The sequence below is a fragment of the Schistocerca americana genome, unplaced genomic scaffold (genome assembly GCF_021461395.2).
Source record: "Schistocerca americana isolate TAMUIC-IGC-003095 unplaced genomic scaffold, iqSchAmer2.1 HiC_scaffold_31, whole genome shotgun sequence".
Lineage (NCBI taxonomy): Eukaryota > Metazoa > Arthropoda > Insecta > Orthoptera > Acrididae > Schistocerca > Schistocerca americana.
Window position 1 is genome coordinate 3,331,378 of NW_025726027.1, and position 27,172 is coordinate 3,358,549.

Below are 27,172 nucleotides of genomic sequence, written 5' to 3' on the forward strand. Positions count from 1 at the left end.
TTACAGCACAATGGCACGTCGACTATACAGGGCTATTACAAATGATTGAAGCGATTTGATAAATTCACAGTAGCTCCATTCATTGACATATGGTCACGACACACTACAGATACGTAGAAAAACTCAAAGTTTTGTTCGGCTGAAACCGCACTTCAAGTTTCTGCCGCCAGAGCGCTCGAGAGCGCATTGAGACAAAATGGCGACAGGAGCCGAGAAAGCGTATGTCGTGCTTGAAATGCACTCACATCAGTCAGTCATAACAGTGCAACGACACTTCAGGACGAAGTTCAACAAAGATCCACCAACTGCTAACTCCATTCGGCGATGGTATGCGCAGTTTAAAGCATCTGGATGCCTCTGTAAGGGGAAATCAACGGGTCGGCCTGCAGTGAGCGAAGAAACGGTTGAACGCGTAGCCCGCGGAAGTCGACGAATAAAGCAAGCAGGGAGCTAAACGTACCACAGCCGACGGTTCGGAAAATCTTACGGACAAGGCTAAAGCAGAAGCCTTACCGTTTACAATTGCTACAAGCCCTGACACCCGATGACAAAGTCAAACGCTTTGAATTTTCGGCGCGGATGCAACAGCTCATGGAAGAGGATGCGTTCAGTGCAAAACTTGTTTTCAGTGATGAAGCAACATTTTTTCTTAATGGTGAAGTGAACAGACAATGTGCGAATCTGGGAGGTAGAGAATGCTCACGCATTCGTGCAGCAAATTCGCAATTCACCAAAAGTTAACGTGTTTTGTGCAATCTCACGGTTTAAAGTTTGCGGCCCCTTTTTCTTCTGCGAAAAAAACGTTACAGGAGACGTGTATCTGGACATGCTGGAAAATTGGCTCATGCCACAACTGGAGACCGACAGCGCCGACTTCATCTTTCAACAGGATGGTGCTCCACCGCACTTCCATCATGATGTTCGGCATTTCTTAAACAGGAGATTGGAAAACCGATGGATCGGTCGTGGTGGAGATCATGATCAGCAATTCATGTCATGGCCTCCACGCTCTGCCGACTTAACCCCATGCGATTTCTTTCTGTGGGGTTATGTGAAAGATTCAGTGTTTAAACCTCCTCTACCAAGAAACGTGCCAGAACTGCGAGCTCGCATCAACGATGCTTTCGAACTCATTGATGGGGACATGCTGCGCCGAGTGTGGGAGGAACTTGATTATCGGCTTGATGTCTGCCGAATCACTAAAGGGGCACATATCGAACCTTTGTGAATGCCTAAAAAACTGAGTTTTTGTATGTGTGTGCAAAGTATTGTGAAAATCTCAAATAATAAAGTTATTGTAGAGCTGTGAAATCGCTTCAATCATTTGTAATAACCCTGTATTCTATTCCCCTTTCTTCTGACCTTCAAGGCAAGCTATTCTGTACTTGCATTTCAGCAAAATGACCTGCATGCAGGTAGAGTGTTACTTGTATCGTGTTTTCCAAACCCTACCTGGGTCAGCAATGTCACCACATCTCTCCCCAGTGGAGAAAGTTTGGAGTGTTATGGGCAGCGCCTTCCTAGCAGCTCGGTATTTTGACGATCTAACGCATAATTGGAAAGAATTTGGCTCGATATTCCTCAGGAGGACTATCGTTCCATGCCACGCTGAATAACTTCGCATAACGGCCAGAGGTGTACTAACGCGTTACTGACTTGTTCAGTTTGCGAAACCCTTTCTCTCCAATAAATTACGGAATTTTTCTGAATTTGTAATTATTAGCTTGTCTGTAGACGACGTAACTCTATAGTCATCACGTGAAAAAAATGGCAGGGACCCCCTCTCAGCCAATGGGAGCCCCAATCGACCAATGCGGATCAAGCACCTTTCCCCATTATCATCTGTCATAACTAGCTCAACTGCCCATAGCCCTTTTCATTCGAGGTCTGAGCATAACGTGATAGAGGTGCAGATTTGTTATAAGCAATATCAGATTATCAATAGTAATTCTTTCTCCATAGGTACAGCTGAAGTGGATGAGCCCAGTCAGTTGTACTCTGTAGTGAAAGGGTTTCTAATTAATAACATTCTTCCGCAATTTTTCTTAATTTCCCATATTTTGGTATCTTCCCCAATTTTACGCATTTTTCGCCAATTTTCGAAATTTTTTTCGGGCTTCCCAAAATTATAATTATTGTGTCGAATCACACAAGATCCACCCCACTGTTCCGACGTCGGGTCAATGTCTTCATGCCCTCAGGCGATCACAACGAAGCATAGGTCTTATTTATTTATCATTGCTAAGTCACCACTCCATCACTAGCGTGCGTGTGCGCGCGTGCGCGTTTTTGGGATGTCATGGTGTATGTGTTAGAAACTAATGTATTGGTAGAAATTATGTCATAGCAATTTCTATAAGTGATACAGATGTCTAACCAAATATGTAACATAAGAAATACCACACTCCAATAAAGAAACCCCTTCCAAACCACCACTACATTACTATATTGTGTGACGACATAATAAAATACCGACGCCACCAACGGAAGATACTGTTTCAGACGCTGTACAGCGCTATCAAATACGCACCTAGAGATACAACCGTCCAATAACTGAAAACACCTCAGCGAACATCAGTTCGCTGACGGTAACCCACTCCTTTGACTGCAAACTGTGGATGGATAGCCGCGGAAACTGCTGCTTGGAATATGACCGCGGACATGCGGAGCAACTGCTGAGAACGTTGGGGTGTAGTCATCCCCAGCCTGGTGGCTCACACTGCTGTCGTATCAGTTTTGGTCGAAAAGTCTCCTGCCCGCTGTAATATAAAAGCAAACAGATCCCAACATGTCGGTGTAAATTCAAAGAACGCTACAAATACACACCTGGATGACGAGGATCTCCTCCCCTGTGTTCACTGGATAATGCCAGCAGGGTACCGAACTCCATGTGCGGTCACGGCCACAGAGTCGCGAATGGGAGAGCACTGCATGTCTGCCTAACAGTACACCAGACGGTGTATGCATGTCTGCCTAACAGTACGGTGGAGAAATTTTCGTTATTTAAACAATACGTATCTGTGCACACGCAAGAGACCTAGTGGCTGCCACAAATAGCACTCAGTCACTGGGGGAGAGGACAGTCTGCCACAGCAAACCTGTCGTAATGTACCGACGCCCTTGCAGATAAATGTTGCTAACAAATTTAGCGCCGAGTACTCCCTTTCCCAACCCCTTTTCTCTAGACCAATCAGAAACAGGCTTGCTCTGCTACCGCCTACCATCATTCTTTTAAAACCTCTGTGGGCTACTGCCATTGTTGTGTCCATTTTCCATTTTATATGGCTTTATGACAGATGGATTACATATACAGGTTCTTTTACACAATCTGGTGATGCTACAAAAGGGTGAAATGCATCGTCGATGTTAAATAATTTCGCATTCCAGTTTGTTGTTATGCTGAAATTGCATGGGTGACTCCATTTTCAGCCAGGTGGACCCCCATGTTGAGTGAAGATATTTGATTACGGTGTCTAAACAAAGTAAACCCTGCAATATTGTTTGTATATGCGGCGGAAAACCAGAGTTTGATCATTGCTACTAACATTATTTGACTGATCCATAGAAATACAAAGACACACGCTGGACAGCTAGTACATTGTGGTATTTAAACATTTCTACAAAAATTTATCTGTGCATCAATATAATGAGTTGTATTCTCCAACAGTTTATTGAACGTAACTTCTTCTACAATACAATAGCTGGCTGTACAATAGATGTACATCGATCTAGCCGGAGCTGTGGTTCCTCTCAGTCGACTGGTACTTCGATCGGCGGTGCAGTACAGCGACTTCGGTGATACCTTCTCGGAGACTGCTACAGCGGTTGCCATTATCAGTGGACGAAGACTGGTCTTCCTTCGACTGGCCGGGCCTATATAGTGAGCTGGAGCCAATAGAAACCCTGTGCAGGAATCCGTGGCTGGCTATCTCGCGGTGACCTCTGCAAGGAAAGGTTCCTATTAATCGACTGTAATCTTTGGCGTGTTTACCTGATGTCTTCGGCTGTTGGTTTGTTTCCCTCATAGCGTGGCTGTTATGCGGTGCTGCCTGCCATTTAGAGGAACCCGATGGCAGACAGTACACACCACTCTTCCTGGGGTTGGGGGGGGGGGGGGGGAGAGGAGGGCGACATCGTCCTGCTCGGCCATGGCGGCTTCGTGGAGGAGGCGGTGAAAACTCGCCCCAGCAGAGTAGGGCGCGGCGCGGTGGGCCAGACGTGCGGAGCTGCGTTGCGGAAGATACGAGGTGCCGGCCGCGACGGTGCCACGGGCATAGGTTCGTCGACGTCCGCGGGATGCTTCCCGGAAAATGGACTGCGCGGGTGTCGCTGGCTAGGCTGCGACACCGGCGGCGGCGGTGCCAAGGGCACGGGGGCATCGTCAACGATGGTGGATGGCGCAGCCGGTCGGGCCGGTGGAGGAGCCGGTGGAGCCAGCAGCCGCTGTGGAGACGACGGCTGTTGCTGCTGGACGGGGTCTGGCGGCCCTGCACGCCGACCACGGGTGGAAGGGAGCGCATCCGGGCGGCTGGAAAAAGGCGGCGGAGCTGTTTGCTGGAAAGAAGAGGCGGTCGGGAAACCCTGATACCAGCGCCTGAGTTGGTTGCGGTGGCGGCGGACCACTTTGTCAGCGATGCAGACATCAAAGAGCTGATGGCCTTGCGGCCAGACGATCACCCCCTGAATCCATCCAGCTCTCAGGCCGAAACCTCGCGCCCAGATAAGGGATCCAGGAACAAAGGGAGCCTGTGCAGTCGGAACCTGTCGTTTGGGTCCAGGCCGGAGGAGGTGCCAAAGGGTATGAGGTTGCCGGCCGTGCAAAAGTTCCGCTGGACTACGGAGGCCGATGGGCGTCGACCGATAGGAACTGAGGAACAACGTGCGCGACTCGTCCAAAGTGTGGGCGGAGGCATAATTTGTCACTTGGGTCTTAAATGTCCGGACGAGGCGTTCGGCCTCGCCGTTCGATTGCGGGTGAAAGGGCGCAGTGAGGACCTGTTGGATGCCATTGGCAGAACAAAATGTCGCGAATTCCTGGCTCCGGAATTTAGGGCCGTTATCGGTAACAATAGTTAGTGGCAACTCATCCGAGGAAAAACTTTCTGGAGAGCAGCGAGGGTCGCTTCCGAAGTGGGAATTGGATAGAAAAGCCACAGGACGTTCTGTCCCATTCAGAAGCTTGTGGGAGAGGACAGCCCTGAGCCCGTAATCAGACGTGTCCGTGGCCAGGAGCAATGGCAGAGACGGATCATATGGCATCAGGTGGGATTTTTTTTTTTTTTTTGTGGTTTTAGGGCGCACAACTTCAATGGTCATTAGCGCCCTGACTACTCTAAGAATGCACCGCGAGGCACAAGTTGACCACAACAACTAAAAGGGAAAACACGATAAAACGATAAAAGACAGACTGACAGGCATAGGATTAAAAAACAGCATCATCAAATGTCCTTAGCGAGGTTTGTCAAATTGATAAAACGAAGAACACGAGCAGCTGCTCGTGGGTCATCCGCTAAAATGGCATCGAAAGTATTTGGCAGGTTAAGATCGAGGCGCAGTGTGTTAAGATCTGGACAGGACATTAAAATGTGTCTAACCGTCAGCAAGTGCCCACATGGGCAGAACGGCGCCGGCGCAGCCGTCAGCAGATGGCGATGGCTGAACCGGCAGTGTCCAATTCTTAACCGGGCTAAAACGACCTCCTCCCGCCGAGAAGGGCGTGAGGAGGACGTCCAAGCCACGGGAAGAGGTTTTAAGGCCCGAAGCTTGTTGTCGGTAAGTGCAGCCCAATCGGCATGCCACAGCGATAAGATGCGCCGACAAATGACCCTGCTAAAATCGGACGAAGGGACACAACAAGAAGCTGTCCGAGGCTGGAGGACCGCAGCCTTGGCCGCGGCATCTGCAGCTTCGTTCCCAGGGATACCGACATGGCCAGGAACCCACATAAAGCTAACTGGAGAACCGACGTCCACAAGCTGCTGAAGAGAGCGTTGGATCCGGTGTACGAAAGGGTGAACTGGGTACGGATCACTGAGGCTCTGGATGGCGCTCAGGGAATCTGAGCAGATGACATAAGCAGAATGTCGGTGGCGGCAGATGTAAAGAACAGCCTGGTAGAGGGCAAAGAGCTCAGCTGTGAAGACCGAACAATGGCCATGGAGCCGGTATTTGAAACTTTGTGCCTCGACAATAAAGGAACACCCGACCCCGTCATTGGTCTTAGAGCCATCTGTATAAATGAAAGTCATGTCGATGAACTTCGAACGAAGTTCCAAAAAACGGGAGTGGTAGACCAAACCGGGGGTGACCTCTTTTGGGAGCGAGCTGAGGTCAAGGTGAACGCGGACCTGAGCCTGGAGCCAAGGTGGCGTGCGGCTCTCGCCCACTCGAAAGGTTGCAGGGAGTGAAAAATTAAGGCGTTGAAGGAGGCGACGAAAGCGAACTCCAGGGGGTAGCAGGGCAGTGACATACAACCCGTATTGACGGTCAAGAGAGTCGTCAAAAAAGGAACGATAAGACGGATGGTCGGGAATTGACAGTAGCCGACAGGCATACCGACAAAGCAGTATATCGCGCCGGTAGGTGAGTGGCAATTCGCCAGCGTCAGCATGAAGACTCTCTATGGGACTGGTATAAAATGCTCCGATCGCAAGTCGTAAACCCCGATGTTGTATGGAGTTGAGGCGGCGTAAGATGGATGGCCGTGCAGAGGAGTATACGAAGCTCCCATAATCCAGCTTGGAGCGGACGATCGACCGATATAGACGAAGTAGGACGGTTCGATCCGCTCCCCACGACATACCACTGAGAACACGGAGGACATTTAAAGAACGGGTACAACGGGCGGCCAAATATGACACATGTGGAGACCAGCTAAGTTTCTTGTCAAATGTAAGGCCTAAAAATTTGGTTGTCTCCACGATTGGGAGAGCAACGGGACCGAGTCGTAAGGACGGTGGGAGAAACTCTTTGTAGCGCCAGAAGTTAATACAGACCGTCTTCTAGGCAGAAAAACGGAAGCCATTGGCGACACTCCAGGAGTAAAGACGGTCAAGAGAACGCTGAAGACAGCGCTCCAGGACACGTGTACACTGCGCGCTGCAATAGATGGTAAAATCGTCCACGAACAGGGAGCCTGATACATCAGCTGGGAGGCAATCCATTATTGGATTGATCGCGATGGCGAAGAGAGCGACGCTCAAAACTGAGCCCTGTGGCACCCCATTCTCCTGGCGAAAGGTGTCGGACAGGACAGAACCCACACGTACCCTGAACTGTCGATCCATTAAAAAGGAACGAATAAAAAGAGGGAGGCGACCGCGAAGGCCCCATGTACGCATGGTGCGGAGAATGCCCGCCCTCGAACAGGTGTCGTAAGCCTTCTCCAAATCAAAGAACACAGCCGCGGTCGGGCGCTTCCGCAAGAAGTTATTCATAATGAAGGTCGACAAGGTAACCAGATGGTCAACAGCAGAGCGGCGCCTACGAAATCCACATTGTACATTGGTAAGTAGGCGTCGAGACTCGAGCAGCCAAACCAATCGAGAGTTAACCATTCGCTCCATCACTTTACAGACACAGCTGGTAAGCGAGATAGGTCGATAACTGGAAGGCAAGTGCTTGTCCTTCCCTGGCTTAGGAATCGGGACAACAATAGACTCGCGCCAGCATGCGGGAACATGTCCCTCAATCCAGATGCGATTGTATGTACGAAGAAGAAAACCTTTACCCGCAGGAGAAAGGTTCTTCAGCATCTGAATATGAATAGAATCTGGCCCTGGAGCGGAGGACCGTGATCGGCCAAGTGCGTTTTCGAGTTCCCGCATGGTGAATGGGGCATTATAACTTTCACAATTCGAGGAGCGGAAGTTAGGTGGCCTAGCCTCCTCTGCCCGTTTGCGGGGGAGGAAGGCAGGATGGTAATGAGCGGAGCTCGAAACCTCTGCGAAAAAGCGGCCGAAGGCATTGGAGACAGCCTCAGGGGCCACAAGGACGTCATTCGCGACCTTCAAGCCAGAAACTGGTGAGTGGACCTTAGTGCCAGATAGCCGGCGCAGGCTACCCCAGACAACAGAAGAAGGAGTAAAACTGTTGAAGGTGCTTGTGAAAGCAGCCCAGCTGGCTTTCTTGCTTTCTTTGATAATACGACGACACTGAGCACGTAATCGTTTATAATTGATACAATTCGCCACTGTAGGGTGGCGTTTAGCATCAGGTGGGAGGCTGATTGCAACTGGCGTTTGAGGGTGGAATAGGCCGTCTCACAAGCAGGGGTCCAACTCAAGGAGACATTTTTGCGGCATAAGTGATATAAGGGGGCCGCCACCTGAGCGGCCGATGGAAGGAACTTCCGGTAATACGATATTTTTCCAAGGAAGGATTTCAGCTGATGGATGTCCCGTGGGGGAGGCAGGCGGTGTATGGCGTCCACATAGGAAAATGACGGAGCGATGCCTTTATGTGAAATAACCTGTCCTAAATAGGAAATAGAAGGTTGAAAGAAGGAACACTTCACCTTACTGCATTTTAGCCCAGCCTGGCAGAGGCAAAGAAACAGCTGAAGCAAATTGGTAAAATGGGCTGCAGCAGTAGGGCCCGTAACGACAATGTTGTCGAGGTAATTAATGCAACTGGGAATGTCCTGCAGAAGTTGTTCCAAGAAGCATTGGAAAATGGCCGGGGCGCTAGCCAGGCCGAACGTGAGGCCAGCGGGCATATTCAGAACAGTGAGGGCTTGAGAAGCTTTATCCAAATGAACCTGGAGGTACGCCTCAGCCAGTCAATTTTGGTAAAGTAACGACCACCAGCCAATCGATGGAAGAGATGATCAGACCGAGGGAGTGGAACATCGTCCACCTGGAGCTGGGTGTTGAGGGTCGCCGAAAAGTCCCCAAAGAGACGGAGGCACCTGCCTGGCTTTTGGACGATGACGAGAGGTGTTGCCCAGGGGCTGAACTGAACAGGCTGTAGCACCCTTTCCTTTTGCAGACGGTCCAATTCGTCGTGCAGTGGCTGCTGGAGAGCTACGGGGACCTGCCTAACCTGGAAGTATCGAGGGCAGGCTGACTGCCAGAGGTGGAGCGTTGCTGCAAACCCCTTGGTGCACCCAATGCCGGGGGAGAAGCTATCCTGGAATTCGGTGCAGAGGGAGTCAACTTTGGGAAACGGCAGCTCTGAAGAAACCAGATGTACATGATCATCGATCCTGAACCCGAACATTTGGAAAGCATCCAACCCAAACAGATCGGTAGCATTGGAACTGTTGACTGCCAGAAAAGAAATCGTATGACTGACAGATTTGCAAGAAACCACCGTCGTGAACTGCCCCAACAAGGCGATTTCCTGTCTGTTGTATGTAAGTAGGCGTCGAGGGGCCGGATGAAGGCTTGGCGCTCCTAAAACGGTCTAGGTAGTGTAATTGAGCAGGGATACCGCAGCCCCTGTATCCACCTGCAGTCGAACTGGCTTACCCAATAGGGTGACATCAATATACAGTTTTGGGGACGCCAAAGACACAACTTGGTTGATGTCCACGGACGCCTTGGTGTCAGAGTGCCTGGAGATTGGCGCCGTGGCAGAGCGACAGACAGAGGCAAGGTGCCCGTCCCGACTGCAACGGCGACACGTCGCCCAGCGGTCAGGACAATCCTCCTGTTCATGCTGGGAATAGCATCCTGGACATGATGGAAGGCATAGGGGTTCTCTGCGGCGGCGTTGCTGGCCCCGTGAGAGCTGCTGGTTGTCTTCCTTGAACGACCGTCTTTTTTTGTTTTCCGTACGCCGAGAAGATGCCGGTGCGGTGCGCTGGGGAGTTCGGTGTGAAGGTGCGTATACGGCCGCAATGTCCTCCTGGACGTCGGAAGTCTCTTCTCGGACGACTGCGACGTCGCTCCACGTTTCCAATCTGTGGTCAGCTGCAGTGGGAACTTCAAACTTGAATGCAAGGTCTATGATTTGATCTAGCGAAGGGTCCTCCAACTTTAAAGCGTCGTGGCAGAAAGCCGCGTCTGGGGCAGCTTGGATCAGGTGATCCCAGACCACGTCATCTGCGTAAGATTCCCGGTGTATGCGGGCGTCAAAGTTGCACTTCCGAGAGATACCTTTGAGTTCAGCAGTCCATTGTCGGTACGTCTGATCGGGTTCCTTTCGACTCTGGTAAAATTCCACTCTTGCTGCCATGACGTGATATCTGCGGCGATAATAGGAGGTGAGACACTCACATATGGCTGTGAAGGTAAGACTGTCAGGATCACATGGCTTGAGTTTCGTCAGGAGCTCGTACATACGGGAGACCTTCCAAGAAAGAAAATAGGCTCTCTGATCATTTTCCTGGGATACCTGATGAATCCAGAAATGTTGACGAATCCTCTTTTCATATGTTTCCCTATCTTCAGCGTCTTCATCGAATGCTGGGAACGCTGGCGGTGTCGGTGGTGAAGACTTTGAATTTCAGCAATCAGTTGCTGCTGCAGTATTGCGAAATGTTGAAAAAGTTGATTCAGTACCTGCTGCACTGATAGATTCTGCTGCTGCAGTTGTGATTGTGCTTGTTGTTGTTGTGGTTCCATCTTCTTTGGGTTGTCGAATCCTTACTCATCGCTACTTTTGTATTCTCCAACAGTTTATTGAACGTAACTTCTTCTACAATACAATAACTGGCTGTACAATAGATGGAGACTTCCGTCGATCTAGCCGGAGCTGTGGTTCCTCTCGGTCGACTGGTACTTCGATCGGCAGTACAGTACCGCGGCTTCAGTGATATCTGCTCGGAGACTCTGCTACAACGGTTGCCATTAGCTTTGACCGGTCGGGCCTATATAGAGAGCTGGAGCCAATAGAAACGCGGCGTAGGTATCCGTGGCCGGATATGTCGCGGTGACCTCTGCAAGGAAAGGTTCCTATTAATCAACTGGAATCTTCGGCGTGTTTACCTGATGTCTTCAGCTGTTGGTTTGTTTCCCTCATAGCGTGGCTGTTATGCGGTGCTGCCTGCCATTTAGGGGAACCCAATGGCAGACAGTACGTGAGTGTCCTTCAGTTGTGAGCAGGACCAGTGCAGCTGACGTATTACCCCACTACACGTCAATCATACCGGGTATATCGGGAGAAAATTTAGCGACAAAACATAGTCCTGGAATTACGTTGACGGTGGGCTGTATCTTCCCGTGTTCCCAGACAGAATGTAAAAACATGTAGCTCTCACAATATTACATCGCTATGTCACAGTAAGACTCATGAACAGATGCGGAACTACTCCGAAGTAAACGCGTCCTCACCACACACAAACGAAACTGAGTAAAGACCACAGTGTAGGAAAAAGAAACTATTTACGTACGCGAAGTCATATACTCACAGAGTCACAGTACAATAAATCGCGAGCTTAGAGAGTTGCAGAGATTGAGGACCGTTTGTCGATAACACTATTCTCCAAAGACTGTGTGGATTCAAACAGCGCACAACACACTCACAATGAGCTCTGTAGAAACAGGCTGCACATACCCGATAACACTGCAATCGGCACCATATTTGTGATGAAATGCTGTTCCTCTCTGCAGGTGCTACTGCTGCAGCAGTGAACCATGAGGTTTCACGTTGCCATTGCGAGCCTGTGGTCAGCCGTGGGAATACTGAAGGCGGCAGCCATTCGTCACATCTCCGAATGTGTTGCCGCTACCTCTAAGCTGGTTGAGAGAAAGTATTGGAAGCGGCCTACGCAAAACTGGAAAATTGGGGGGACTCAGCGACCTGTGTGCGCCATTAGGAGTAACGGACAAGAAATTTCTTTCATATCCACCTGTGTGTCAGAAGACTATGGCTCCAAGGCGGCCGATAAGGAGCCATATCTGAACAACACCCACACACTAGCGACGCGCTCCAATCGCAGGAGGATGTTTCGATAAGGCTAACAACGTGGCACCTGCCGAAAGTACAGAGAATTCTTTATCAATAAAAACGCACTGAAATTAATGATGCATTAAAACTACACCCTTTTACAACATCTACACATCCATCTCAACGTATCAGATGTATTCCAGTCTCATGAATCAGAACAATAAAAAGACGTCACGGTCAACAACATCTAATCGAGTATTACTGCCCCAGTAGACAAAGTGCAAGAAGATCTTTGGGCTACATGTGTCTATATGAAAGCTTTAATAGGTTACGGCCTAAGTCTCCTCGACAAACAATTCCAACGTAACCTATCAGGAAGGTATAATTTGGTCTATATAGTAACCAGTAATGCAGCCACGAATTATCGTTGCGTTATCAGAATTATTTTCTAAATTTTTTTGCCATATTCATCCACATCTACAGGATTACTCTGCTATTCATAATAAAGGGCCTGGCAGAGGGTTCAATGAACCTCCTTCAAGCTGTCTCTTTACCGGTCCACTCTCGAACGGCGAGCGGGAAAAACGAGCACAATTTTTTCTGTGCGAGCCCTGATTTCTCTTATTATATCATGATGATCATGTCTCCCCATGTAGGTGGGTGCCAACAGAATCTTTTCGCAATTGGAGGAGAAAACTGTGGTGTCACCGCCAGACACCACACTTGCTAGGTGTTAGCCATTAAATCGGCCGCGGTCCGTTAGTATACGTCGGACCCGCGTGTCGCCACTATCAGTGATTGCAGACCGGGCGCCGCCACACGACAGGTCTAGAGAGACTTCCTAGCACTCGCCCCAGTTGTACAACCGACTTTGCTAGCGATGGTTCACTGACAAAATACGCTCTTATTTGCCGAGACGATAGTTAGCATAGCCTTCAGCCGCGTCATTTGCTACGACCTAGGAAAGCGCCATTACCAGTTACTATTGATACTGAATCATGTACAGTCAAGAGCGCCGCTCCTCATTAATGGATTAAAGTTAAGTATTCCACCAGCAACGTCCGTTTTTCTGAAGTCTAATTTCCTTGGCCTGTTCCAGACCTCACGCCAGCCTGCGTGAGCTAAAACGCGTGCCTTTCGGCTTCCACTAATAATACGGTGTTGGCTCTCCTGCCAACCCACAACAAAAACTTGTGATTAAAATTTCATGAGAAGATCCCGCGCAACGAAAAACGCCTATGTTTTAATGATTGCCACTCCAATGTCTGTGGTACTATCTTCTCTATTTCGCGATAATACAAAATGAGCTGCCCTTCTTTGAACTTTTTCGATGTCATCCGTCGGTTCCACCTGATGCGGATACCACACCGCATAGCAGTACTCCAGGATAGGGCGGAGAAGTAGACCTGCTACACCTTCTAAGTGTTCTGCCAATAAATCGCAGCCTGCCGGAGTGGCCGAGCGGTTCTTGGCGCTAGAGTCTGGAACCGTGCGACCGCTACGGTCGCTGGTTCGAATCCTGCCTCGGGCATGGATGTGTGTGATGTCCTTCGGTTAGTTAGGTTTAATTAGTTCTAAGTACTAGGGGACTGATGACCTCAGAATTTAAGCCCCACAGTGCTCAGAACCATTTGAGCCAATAAATCGCAGTCTTTGATTGCCTCTATTCACATTTTCTATGTGATCGTTCCAATGTATTTTATTTGAAATAGCAATCTCTAAGTATTTAGTTGAAGTTACAGCCTTCAGATTTGTTCGACTTTTGGGGCAATCGAAATTCAGCGGATTTTGAGAGCTCGTTTCTCTGGATGGGGCAGGATAAGGTTACGATTGTGGATGGGGCCGTAATCAGTTACTCTCGGTTGCGCAACAAATACGTGAACTTTATTTAAAGAAATTATAATTTTAAAACAATCTCTTAAAGTCACAATTGACTATGATAGCACAGAAAAAAAATTCAACAATTTTAGCCCCGAAGGCCAGCAACAATAACCTCAAACAACAAACGGCTGAAGGCCTGAAATAAAAGTCTGAAGAACAATTCTAAATAGCACTTTTAAAATAAATAGCTTGCTTTTAAAATAAATAGCTTGCTTTTAAAATAAATAGCTTGCTTTTAAAATAAATAGCTTGCTTTTAAAACAGATTTGCTTAAAAACCTTACTGTAACATGTCTGAAGGCCTTATCACCAAAGAAGTGAAATTATTGCTCGGCTGAAGGTCATATCAATAATAAGAGATTTACAAATATCTTTAAAACAAACATCACAATCTAAGGAATCAAGACAAGCGGTTCTCAGCAAGTGTTCCAAGGGCCTTGGAAGGTAAATCAAACGTAAGGTACGGTGAGACAGGCAGCCAAGAGTTGTATTCACGTAACAGGATGACAACTAAAACTACTGAAACTAGGGGCACAAACGCTCCGACCGAAAGACTAACCAGTCTGCCTAACGTCCAATCACCGGTACAAAGATGGAATATTTTTAGGCAAGGGCGAAGAGACAGACAGCACTACGTCTTCAGAAAACACCCAAGGCCGAAGGAAACACCAGGACCGACGTAGTAGATCTCTGCCCCCCCCCCCCCCCCCCACACACACACACACACAAAAATATGCACAGTACAATACAAGAAGTTGTCAAACTACACGCCGTGTCGGACAGCATCAACACGACGAGGAAAGGCACACCACCTCCAGGGCAGGTAACTGGGGCGTTAGCGGCCACAAGGCAGAAAATACCACTGGTTGTACTTCACTAACAAGAATAATACTAAATTCAGTGATGAATAACAAATAGAGAAAGACGGCTGCAATGTTTCACCGCCTCTGAACACTTCACTTGTTGGCGCCAGGGTCAGCGGCCCTGGAAGCAACAACCCGCCTGCAAAAGTCGAGATCTCAGTATAGTCAAGGTTGCATTAGCAGTTAACTCTTCACTCAAACGTCCAGGGTTCGGTGTGCAACGAAGTCGTCGCTCTCGCAGCTACCCCTCATCGATCCGGCAGTGGCAGCACGCCGCCAGCAACCCCGGCTTGCCCCTCGCGCTGCATGGACCTGCTCGCTGCTGCGCCCCCAAACGACCTCATGTCCGTTCACCCTCCCACTCACACCAAATCCAGTACGCAGACAGCATTAAAATAACTGCTCATTCAAAACCACGAGATACACACGGAGCCCGGAAAACAATTACGACAACAATTCACAATACTAAAACGAGTCACTATGAAACAACATGGACGAATTAGAAGTCGGCACGAACACAGAGAAGCCAGAAGCGGTCGGAAGACCAAATGTACGTCGTCCGCTGCGACGACCGACCGAACGACCAACCAACAGTCGTCTCCACTCAAGTCAGGCACAGGAAAGATTCCAGTATAAATATTCGACTGACAACTTATTTCCATGAGATCACTTCGACGGCCACCCCCCCCCCCCCCCCCCCACACACACACACACACACACACACACACACACACACACACACACACACACACACACACACACACACACTTGAAAGTTGCACTACTCAAATATCACGACCCATTCAACTAAAACTCGCTGAATCCGGTCCTTGACGTGGTCGTGCACTCTCGCGACCACACCCTTCCGCCGGACAGTGGATGTGTGTCGCCAGCGGTCGGGCGAGCACTGGCTGTCCGGACCTCACTGCTGCTCTCTCCCAAATCCTCTTGTTCAACACACGACGGCCCGGAAATACTACAGGCTGCTCCAAAGACGGTACCACAGTAAGCGCTATCGATAAGCGCTGCTGCTGCTGCCACTCACGGACAGACAACGCGAGCAAACGTAGCGGCGCCAGTGAACACAATAAGAAAACGAGGCGCCACTATCGCTATTACAAGATGCCAGGCTATGATCCTGATCAGTTACCGCTTAGCAGCCAGCTATTGTTGCTCGAGCATCACATTAGCGAAGCTGTTACTTCACGTCATCAAGAGAAACAAGAATATTCATATCTTCAGTATCATTGTCGTCCAATTGTTTTGATTGTGATTATTGCGTCTGCTGACTCATCAAGTAAATATAATAGTCGTAGTGATGGGTGTGCAATAAAAATTAAGGTAATTGCGGGTAATGCTGTTCAGATAGTTTCAATTAATGTCCATGATGTATATTTCGGTTTGTATAGCTCTCTGTGGATCGGAGTATGGAAACAGATCCCTTCATCTGGCAGGTAGGTTAGAAAATTTAAAAAAGGAAATGGACAGGTTGAAGATATAGCAGAAATTAGAGAGGTTTGGTGGCAGGAGGATGAGGGCTTCTGGTCCGGCGAATAAAGGGTTATAAATACAAAGTCAAATATGGGTAATGCAGGAATGGTTTAGTAACGAATAAGATGGGTGGTTGTTTGAGGTTTAAGGGACCAAACAGCAAGGTCATCAGTCCCTTGTTTCAAATATGCTCCATTCCGCTAATGCGACATCTCAGGAAAGTCAGAACAATAAAACGGAAAAAGGTAAATACGTAAAAGGGCAGACATGTTGTCATTGGTAAAAACAAAATGAGGGAAGTCGGCAAGAGAACGAACCCAACGCTATGCTGAAGCAGCATAGGCAAGACCACCTGTGACTTAAAACGTGCAACCGCTAGAATGTAGAAATACGTATGGGAAAAGGAGACTAACCAATCCTTAAAAAACAAAGAGGTAAAAACAGAGTAAAAGGGGAAGAAAAGAGGATCTCGGTCAGGGAGGTGAATCGGGAATCTCCCAACATGGCTTACAGTGGGAGACACCCAAACACTCACCGCCCTGCCCCAACACCAGAGAGAGATTAAAAACCTTAAAACTGAGAATAAGAACCACTTTCCCAGAGGAAACCGAGAACCAGAGAGACCATCCGGGAATCGTCAGCCAACATCAAAGGTAAAGTGCAGGGGAGTCTGTACTTAGCACGCAGAGCCAAAAGAAGGGGGCATTCAACCAAAATGTGGGCTACTGACTGGAGGGCTCCACAACCACAAAGTGGGGGTGGCTCATCACGCAAAAGAAAACCATGGATCAGCCTGGTATGGCCAATGCGGAGACGACACAGTATGGTTGAGTCCTTTCGGGAGAGGCGAAAGGAAGAACGCCACGGGCCTGGTGTCACCTTAATCGCACAAAGTTTATTAGACAGGGGAGTAGCCTCCCAAGAATTGGCCCATGACTGTGCGAAGTGGGATTTTACGTGAAGCCGTAAATCCGCTGCAGGAGGGGCTACAGAAAACGGGGGTAAGTAACTGCTCCCCCAGCCAAACGATCAGCGAGCTCATTACCCGGGATACCCACATGGCCAGGGACCCAAAGGAAGTCAATAGAACAAGCAGCATGGTGAATATCAGCAAGATGTTCATGGATGGCAGAGACCAAGGGATGGCGCGAAAAACACCGGTCAATAGCAAGAAGGCCACTCATCGAGTCCATACATAACAAAACGCGGTTGTGTTGGGACTGTTAAACAAAGCTAAGGGCCTGGTAAATTGCCATCAATTCCGCAGTAAACACCCCACATGTGGGTGGCAGCAGATGATTTTCCGTTCCAACAGAGGACTTGAAGGCATACCCAACATGATCAGCAGACTTAGAGCCATCAGTGTAAAGAACAACAGGATCACGAAACTCCCATAAAATTTGGCGGAAAAAGGAACGCAACACCACCAGGGGGATGGAATCCTTCGCACCTCCATGGAGATCCATCCGAATTCGAGGCCGAGGAACTAACCAAGGAGGGGCGGAGGGGAGGGAGCGAGGAAGACAGGAAAAAGAAGGAAGCTGAAAATCACGGCAAAGAGACGCAAGGCGGAGCCCAACCGGTAAACCCGCCCAAGGGCGGGAGTCGGGTGTGCGACGTCCATGGTCTTGGAACAGGATAGAATAGGAAGGATGATTGGAGAGGAACGGATAGTGAGTGCATAAGACACCAAAAGCTGGGACCGCCGAACAGAAAGGTGGGAGGGGGGGATCCCAGCTTCAACCAGGAGACTATCAACAGGGCTAGTAGGGAAGGCACCGGTGGCCAAACGGATACCACGATGGTGGACTGGATCCAGCACGTGCAGTGTGGAAGGAGCAGCTGAACCATAAACTTGACAACCACAGTCCAAGCGAGACAGAAATAGAGCATGATAAAGACGGAGAAGGAGGGAACAGTCCGCACCCCAAGAGGAGTGGGCAAGGGAGCGAAGGACAGTGAGTTTACGGAAACATCCTACCTTCAGGAGTCTCATAAGGGGCAGCCAAGTGAGCTTGTTGTCGAAAAAAAGACCCAGGAAACGAAACTGTGGGACCACAGGCAATCGCTGTGCAGCGACATAGAGCTCTGGATCATGGTGGACCGTAGTACGGCGACAGAAGTGGCCCACCCGCGATTTTAAAGGAGAGAATTGAAACCCGTGTGCGAGGGTCCATGCAGGGGCACGCCGTATAGCCACCTGGAGCTGCCGTTCTGCAGATGCCATCGAGGAGGAACTAACCCAAACGCAGAAATCATCCACATTCAGGGCATGGGCGACCAAGGGACCGACAGAGGCCCCAAGTCCATCGATAGCAATGAGGAAAAGAAGGACACTCAAGACAGAACCCTGTGGGATGCCCGTCTCCTGGGTCTGTGGAGAACTGAAGCAGTACCAACTGGAACTGGCGGATAAAAATCGGTAGTGGGCCCCAAAGACCCCACTGATGAAGGGAAGTAAGATGTGATGGCGTCAAGCCGTGTCATAGGCCTTGCGAAGGTCAAAAAACACTGCAACCAAATGGCGGCGCTGGAAAAAGCCTGCCGAACTACGGATTCCAAGCGAAGTAAATTATGGATTGGAGGCCATCCCTCTCGAAAGCCACACTGGTAATTGTACAAGAGATTCCGAGATTCGAGGACCCAATTGAGCCGACATGCTACCATCCGTTCAAGTAACTTACAAACAACATTGGTCAAACTAATTGGCCGATAGCTGTCAACAGATAGGGGGTTCTTACCAGGCTTAAGAACAGGAACCACAATGCTATCCCCCCACTGAGAAGGAAGTCATCCTGGAGCCAGATATGGTTAAACACCTGAAGAAGATGTTGCCGTTGTGGAGCACTGAGATGTTGAAGCAGTTGGTTATAAATGGAATCTGGGCCAGTGGCCCTATCATTAGAAGAAGATAGAGCAGAAAGAAATTCCCATTCAGCAAAAGGTTCGTTGTAAGATTCTGACTCACAAGGGATGAAACATAAGGTGGAAGCTTCAGCTCGCTGTTTTTGGTGAAGGAAAGCAGCTGGATAGGAGGCTGACGCTGATGCCACAGCAAAATGGGTCGCAAGATGTTCTGCAAGAACTAATGGGTCCGTACAAATGCCATCTGGGAGGTGAAGGCCTGGGAGGGTGGACGGCCGATGGCAACCTTGGAGACAGCGAAGTGTAGCCCATACCCATGACAGAGGAACAGTAGAACCAAGGGAAGAAACGAATCGTTCCCAACATATGCGCTTGCTCTGTTTGATTAAATGACGGGCTTTACCGCGGAGGCGTTTAAAGTTAGTAAGGCTGGATATGGATGGGTGCCTCGTAAGGTGTTGCAAAGCTCGACGGCTATCATGGATGGCAATGGCAATGGCCGTACTCCACCATGGGACTTGCCAGCGACGAAATGGTCCAGAAGAGCGCGGGACAGCAAGGCTAGCAACGCCAAAAATCGCCTCAGACACGTCAGGTAGGACGTCATCAATACGACACGAAAGAGAGGGAGAAAACACGTTCTTTGCAGTGTATAGAGGCCAATCGGCGCGTCGGAAAGACCAACGAGGTAACCTGTCCATCGGGGAGCGGGAAGGGATAATCAACGGGAAATGGTCACTATCCAAAGGTCGTCGTGTGGCGACCAGTGTAATGAAGGGAGGAGAGAGTGAGAAGAAAGACAAAGTTCAATGGCAGAAAATGTACCATGACCGGCACTGAAGTGAGTAGGGGAGCCATCATTAAGAAGACACAGGTCGTGGTCTGCAATAAATTGGTCTATAAGATGACCTCGTCTAGATGGAAAGGCACTGCCCCACAAGGGATGATGAGCATTAAAATCCCCAAGGAGGAGGAAGGGAGGAGGAAGTTGCTGAAGAAGGGCAGTTAAGGCAGCAGGTGTAAGAGTGCTGTCAGGAGGGAGATAAAGATTGCAAACTGTGACCGCAGAGTCTAAGTGGACCCTAACAGCAACTGCTTCCAATATAGTTTGAAGAGGAATCCACGTGCTAGCAATGTCTGTACAGACCAACGTACAAACGCCACCAGAAGCCCACAGAGGTCCAACCCGATTTCGACAGAAAACACAGAACCCACGGAGGGTCGGTGAGTGAGCATCAGTAAAATGAGATTCCTGGAGAACCACACAAGCTGCAGAGTAGGACGAAAGAAGGGATTTCAATTCCAGAAGGTGACGATAGTATCCATTACAATTCCATTGGAGAACCACAGAACGATGGTTTAAATGGGGGCTGAACACGCTAAATCTAGTCATACCGCCGGGTCCCCACCCGTCACCGACAAGGAGGGGGCGACATCCATGAACGACAGGTCAGAATCCGGTTGTGAAGTCGGGGAAGGGACCTCCGGTGACACCAGAGGCTCTTTGTCCCGGGACTTATGTTTCTTCTTCTTTTCAGGCTGAAATCGAGGAGGGCTGTGTGGCATAAAGGAGCCAGCTGCAGCAAGATCAGGAACAGAAAGAGACCGGGCGACCTGGGGGCCGACAGACCGCGGCTCTCGCGGTCGTCGCGCGGCAGCAGACCTTTGGCTTGGAAGGTGCCGGGAAGGGGCATCCCGGGAGAGGCGCCCTTGACCGGCAGACGCCGAAGGAGTGGGACACTTCTCCGGCTGGGGAGGGGGAGCAGCGCCCATAGGAGGAGGTGTGGGAGCCGCAGGGGAGGGGGGGAGGAGAGGGGTCCGCGATGGGGGTAAGGAAGGGGGAGGAAGGGTTGTAGGTGTAACCAAGGCATAACTAGATGTCATGGACACAAGGTGAAGTCGTGTATATTTCTTACAGACCTCTGTGTAGGTTAAACGATCGAGGGACTTATACTCCTGTATCTTCTTTTCCTTCTTATATACTGGGCAATCTGGTGAACGTGGAGAATGACTACCATGACAATTTACACACACAGGAGGGGGAACACAGGGACTCACCTCATCGAGTGGACGTCCACAGTCACCACAGAGAGGGGCCTGTGAACAGCGGGAAGACATGTGGCCAAAACGCAAGCACTTAAAACACCTCATAGGAGGTGGGATGTACAGCTTCACATCACAGCGATAGACCATAATCTTAACTTTCTCCCCTTCAAAAGCCAGGATAAAGGCACCAGTATCAATACGATTGTCTTTAGGACCCTTCTGAACACGCCAAACAAAGTGAACACCACGCCGTCCGAGATTGTCCCGAAGTTCATCAGTTTGAAGGATGAGGTCCCTGTGAAAAAAACACACCTTGTACCATATTTTGAGACTGTTGGGGGGTAATGGACACAGGAATTGTGCCAAGATGGGTACAGGCACGAACGGCCGCAGATTCGGCAGCTGAAGCAGTTTTTTTCGGCAACGAACCCGACCGCATTTTGCTCAGGGAGTCCACTTCGCCAAGCTTGTCTTCAATGTGTTCCACAAAGACTAAAGGTTTGACACTGGTGAAAGTATCTCGATCAGTCCTGGTGCAAACTAGATAACAGGGGAAAGGTTTTGCCCCTAGCCGATGGGACTGACCCTCTTCCCAGGGGGTAGCCATGGAAGGGAAGGCCAAAGGGGCAAGAGAAGCAGCACTTGAGGAATCAGTTCCATGCAGAGAGATGGCCGCAGAATAACAGCCTGAGTTCTGGACCCGTACGCATTTCATTTGCATAGCGTCCGCCCACTCTGATCAGGGGCTCTCCTCACGGGGAGCAACCAGCCACAGCAAGGGCCGTCTGGCACGCCGGCCATTGCTGGGGGTTCCGATGCTCCAGGATGACGAGCAACCACTCCAAGGCATGCATGAGGAGGTCACAGCTCAGGTATCAGAAGTGTGATCCCTGTGTGTTCAGGGGGCTCAACCAAAAGGGTACATAGCGACCCCACCACACGGGCTGGCTACCGTGCTGGCTATGCACCCTAGTATCAGACAACGACGTGAAAGAAAAGGTGGAATGTACTAGGAGGGCGCACGTCGGAGACACTAAGTAAGATGCTCTTCCCAAATGGCTCACACTATGGAGGAGGCATTTTGTAGTGGATGTCAAACCCCAGAGGAGACCAAGCAATGCCAAAAGGAGGAGACGATTATGCAACGAAGCCGAATTGGAAAACCAAAAGAACCAGGAGGATAGCGGGGGCCAACATAAGCAACGACACCAATAGAGGGAGAGGAGAGGGCGAGGGGAAGGGGGAAATGAGGGAGGTGAAGGGAGAGAGGGGGGGGAAGGGGGGAGAGAGGGGGGGGGAAGGGGGAGAGAGGGGGGGGGAAGGGGGAGAGAGAGGGGGGGGAAGGGGGAGAGAGAGGGGGGGAAGGGGGAGAGAGAGGGGGGGGAAGGGGAAGAGAGAGGGGGGAAGGGGTAGAGAGAGGGGGAAGGGGAAGGGAGGGAGGGAGAGAGAGAGGGGGGGAAGGGAAGGGAGGGAGGGGGGGAAGGGAAGAGAGAGAGGGGGGAAGGGAAGAGAGAGAGGGGGGAAGGGAAGAGAGAGAGGGGGGGAAGGGAAGGGAGGGAGGGGGGGAAGGGAAGGGAGGGAGGGGGGGAAGGGAAGGGAGGGAGAGGGGGAAGGGAAGGGAGTGAGAGGGGGGGTGGAAGGGAAGGGAGAGGGGGGGTGGAAGGGAGGGAGAGGGGGGGGGGGGGTGGAAGGGAGGGAGAGGGGGGGGGGGGTGGAAGGGAGGGAGAGGGGGGGGGGGTGGAAGGGAGGGAGAGGGGGGGGTGGAAGGGAGGGAGAGGGGGGGGGTGGAAGGGAGGGAGAGGGGGGGGGGGTGGAAGGGAGGGAGAGGGGGGGGGGGTGGAAGGGAGGAAGAGGGGGGGGGGTGGAAGGGAGGGAGAGGGGGGGTGGTGGAAGGGAGGGAGAGGGGAGGGGGGGGGGTGGAAGGGAGGGAGAGGGGGGGGGGGGTGGAAGGGAGGGAGAGGGGGGGGGGGGTGGAAGGGAGGGAGAGGGGGGGGGGGGGGGGGGGTGGAAGGGAGGGAGAGGGGGGGGGGGTGGAAGGGAGGGAGAGGGGGGGGGGTGGAAGGGAGGGAGAGGGGGGGGGTGGAAGGGAGGGAGAGGGGGGGTGGAAGGGAGGGAGAGTGGGGGGGGGGTGGAAGGGAGGGAGAGGGGGGGGTGGAAGGGAGGGAGAGGGGGGGGTGGAAGGGAGGGAGAGGGGGGGGTGGAAGGGAGGGAGAGGGGGGGGGGGGGTGGAAGGGAGGGCGAGGGGGGGGGTGGAAGGGAGGGCGAGGGGGGGGGGGTGGAAGGGAGGGCGAGGGGGGGGGGTGGAAGGGAGGGAGAGGGGGGGGGGTGGAAGGGAGGGAGAGGGGGGGAAGGGAGGGAGAGGGGGGGTGGAAGGGAGGGAGAGGGGAGGGGGTGGAAGGGAGGGAGAGGGGAGGGGGTGGAAGGGAGGGAGAGGGGAGGGGGTGGAAGGGAGGGAGAGAGGAGGGGGTGGAAGGGAGGGAGAGAGGAGGGGGTGGAAGGGAGGGAGAGAGGAGGGGGTGGAAGGGAGGGAGAGGAGGGGGTGGAAGGGAGGGAGAGGAGGGGGTGGAAGGGAGGGAGAGGAGGGGGTGGAAGGGAGGGAGAGGAGGGGGTGGAAGGGAGGGAGAGGAGGGGGTGGAAGGGAGGGAGAGGAGGGGGTGGAAGGGAGGGAGAGGGGGGGGGGGGTGGGAGGGAGGGAGAGGGGGGGGTGGAAGGGAGGGAGAGGGGGGGGGGGGGTGGAAGGGAGGGAGAGGGGGGGGGTGGAAGGGAGGGAGAGGGGGGGGTGGAAGGGAGGGAGAGGGGGGGGGGGGTGGAAGGGAGGGAGAGGGGGGGGTGGAAGGGAGGGAGAGGGGGGGGGTGGAAGGGAGGGAGAGGGGGGGGGGGGGTGGAAGGGAGGGAGAGGGGGGGGGGTGGAAGGGAGGGAGAGGGGGGGGGTTGGAAGGGAGGGAGAGGGGGGGGGGTGGAAGGGAGGGAGAGGGGGGGGGGGTGGAAGGGAGGGAGAGGGGGTGGGGGTGGAAGGGAGGGAGAGGGGGTGGGGGTGGAAGGGAGGGAGGGTGTGGGGGGTGGAAGGGAGGGAGAGGGGGGGGTGGAAGGGAGGGAGAGGGGGGGTGGAAGGGAGGGAGAGGGGGGGGTGGAAGGGAGGGAGAGGGGGGGTGGAAGGGAGGGAGAGGGGGGGGGGGGGGGGTGGAAGGGAGGGAGAGGGGGGGGTGGAAGGGAGGGAGAGGGGGGGGGTGGAAGGGAGGGAGGAGGGGGGGGGTGGAAGGGAGGGAGAGGGGGGGGTGGAAGGGAGGGAGAGGGGGGGGGTGGAAGGGAGGGAGAGGGGGGGGTGGAAGGGAGGGAGAGGGGGGGGGGAAGGGAGGGAGAGGGGGGGAAGGGAGGGAGAGGGGGGGTGGAAGGGAGGGAGAGGGGAGGGGGTGGAAGGGAGGGAGAGAGGAGGGGGTGGAAGGGAGGGAGAGGAGGGGGGTGGAAGGGAGGGAGAGGAGGGGGTGGAAGGGAGGGAGAGGAGGGGGTGGAAGGGAGGGAGAGGAGGGGGTGGAAGGGAGGGAGAGGAGGGGGTGGAAGGGAGGGAGAGAGGGGGTGGAAGGGAGGGGGAGAGGGGGTGGAAGGGAGGGGGGAGAGGGGGGAAGGGAGGGGGAGAGGGGGGGAAGGGCGGGAGAGGGGGGGAAGGGAGGGAGGGGGGGAAGGGAGGGAGGGGGGGAAGGGAGGGAGAGGGGGGAGAAGGGAGAGGGGGGAGAAGGGAGAGGGGGGAGAAGGGAGAGGGGGGAGAAGGGAGAGGGGGGAGAAGGGAGAGAAGGGAGAGGGGGGAGAAGGGAGGGAGAGGGAGAGGAGAAGGGAGAGGAGAAGGGAGAGGAGAAGGGAGAGGAGAAGGGAGAGAGGAGAGGAGAAGGGAGAGGAGAAGGGAGAGGAGAAGGGAGAGAGGAGATGCATCCCTGGAGATAAAGAAGGCTGCCACTGGCTCGGGGCCCCGTGCTCGCCACGTACGTATCCACAACATCGCCTGCAGCGCCTCTCCTGGACTAGTGACCATTTGAGTTGGATTCTAAATGACTGGACAACTGTGTCGTGGTCGTATGAGTCCCAATTTCAGTTGATAAGAGCCGATGGTAGGATTCGACTTGGGCCCCACAGACCCAAGTTGTCAACAAGGCGTTGTGCAAGCTGGTGTAACGGTGCAGGCTATGTTTACATGGGACGGACTGGGTCCTCAGGACCAATTGAACCTATCAGTGGCTGTAAATGGACATGTTTGGCTACTTGCATATCATCAGCAGCCACTGACGGACTTCGAGGTCCCAAATAACGGTCAAATTTCTATGGATTACAATGCGCCACGTTATTGGGCCACAACTATCTGTGACTCGTTTGAAGAACATTCTGGACAATTCGATCGAATGATTCGATTGCCCAGATCGCCTGACACGAATCCCATTTAGGGGACATACAGACAGATCAGTTCGTGCACGAAATCCTGCAATGGCAACACTCCCGCAATTATGGGCGTCTATAGAGGCAGCATGGCTAATTATTTCTGCAGGGGACTTCGAACATCGTGTTCAGTCCATGTCACATCCAATAGCTGCATTACGTCAGGCGGAAGGAGATCCGACAATTTTAGGAGGTATCCCTTGACTTTTGCGACCTCCGAGTAGTGACGAAGCCCACACCTCTCTCTGAATTTTTAGTGAATGAGAATATCCTGGGAGAAAACTGGTAAGCATAGTTTTCCCAGTATGTCACGGTAAGAAACTTATTGGCTGTTGTACCCGTCCGCGTCGGGCGCGAGGAAACCATAGACGACAAACGTAAGCAAAAAATATGAGAAAATGAAATTAATTACAGTACTGGCCATTAAAATTGCTACACCACAAAAATGACGTGCTACAGACGCGAAATTTAACCGACAGATGCTGTGATATGCAAATGATTAGCTTTTCAGAGCATTCACACAAAGCTGGCGCCGGTGGCGACACCTACAACGTGCTGACATGAGGAAAGTTTCCAACCGATTTCTCATACACAAACAACAGTCAACCAGCGTTGCCTGGTGAGACGTTGTTGTGATGCCTCGTCTCAGGATGAGAAATGCGTACCATCACATTTCCGACTTTGATAAAGATCAGACTGTAGCCTGTAGCGATTGCGGTTTATCGTATCGCGACATTGCTGCTCGCGTTGGTCGAGATTCAATGGCTGTTAGCAGAATATGGAATCGGTGGGTTCAGGAGGGTAATATAGAACGCCGTGCTGGATCCCTACGGCCTCGTATCACTAGCAGTCGAGATGACAGGCAGCTTACCCGCATGACTGTAACGGATGGTGCAGCCACGTCTCGATCCCTGAGTCAATAGATGGGGACGTTTGCAAGACAACAACCATCTGCACGAACAGTTCGACGACGTTTGCAGCCGCATGGACTATCAGCTCGGAGACCATGGCTGCCGTTATCCCTGACGCTGCATCATCACAGACAGGAGCGCCTGCGATGGTGTGCTCAACGACGAACCTGGGTGCACGAATGGCAAAAAGTCATTTTTTCGGGTGGATCCAGGTTCTGTTTACAGCATCATGATGGCCGCATCCGTGTTTGGCGACATCGCAGTGAACGCACATTGCAAGCGTGTATTCATCGTCGCCATACTGGCGTATCACCCGGCATGATGGTATGGGGTGCCATTGGTTACACGCCTCGGTCACCTATTGTTCGCATTGATGGCACTTTGAACAGTGGACGTTAGATTTCAGATGTGTTACCACCCGTGGCTCTACCCTTCATTCGATCCCTACGAAACCCTACATTTCAGCATTATAATGCACGACAGCTTGTTGCAGGTCCTGTACGGGCGTTTCTGGGTACAGAAAATGTTCGACTGCTGCCTGGCCAGAACATTCTCCAGATCTCTCACCGATTGAAAACGTCTGGTCAATGGTGGCCGAGCAACAGGCTCCCCACAATACGCCAGTCACTGCTCTTGATGAACTGTGGTATCGTGTTGACGCTACATGGGCAGCTGTACCTGTACACGCCATCCAAGCTCTGTTTGAGTCAATGCCCAGGCGTATCAAGGCCGTTGTTACGGGCAGAGGTGGTTGTTCTGGGTACTGATTTCTCAGGATCTATGCACCCAAATTGCGTGAAAATGTAATCACATGTCAGATCTAGTATAATATATTTGTCCAATGAATACCCGTTTATCATCTG

At 51.9% G+C, this 27,172-nt stretch overlaps 2 protein-coding genes across 2 annotated transcripts in view; one reads left to right on the forward strand and one right to left on the reverse strand.

Moving 5' to 3' along the window:
- Positions 1 to 3,728: 3,728 nt before the first annotated feature.
- Positions 3,729 to 10,568, reverse strand: LOC124579506 (vegetative cell wall protein gp1-like). The gene is made up of 3 exons (XM_047131246.1): positions 10,506 to 10,568; positions 4,184 to 4,554; positions 3,729 to 3,942 (listed from the first exon to the last, which is right to left on the reverse strand). The coding sequence occupies exons 1-3, from the start codon at positions 10,566 to 10,568 to the stop codon at positions 3,729 to 3,731; spliced, it is 648 nt and encodes a 215-aa protein (XP_046987202.1).
- A 12,374-nt stretch (positions 10,569 to 22,942) lies between these two features.
- The window catches only part of LOC124579507 (vicilin-like seed storage protein At2g18540), a gene marked incomplete at its 5' end in the record, with an annotated part of 187,528 nt that continues 183,298 nt past the window's right edge, over positions 22,943 to 27,172 (forward strand). The window contains 2 exons of the mRNA XM_047131247.1: positions 22,943 to 23,006; positions 23,648 to 23,732. Of these exons, the coding sequence (XP_046987203.1) occupies positions 22,943 to 23,006; positions 23,648 to 23,732 (149 nt within the window). The remainder of the gene's footprint in view (positions 23,007 to 23,647; positions 23,733 to 27,172) is intronic.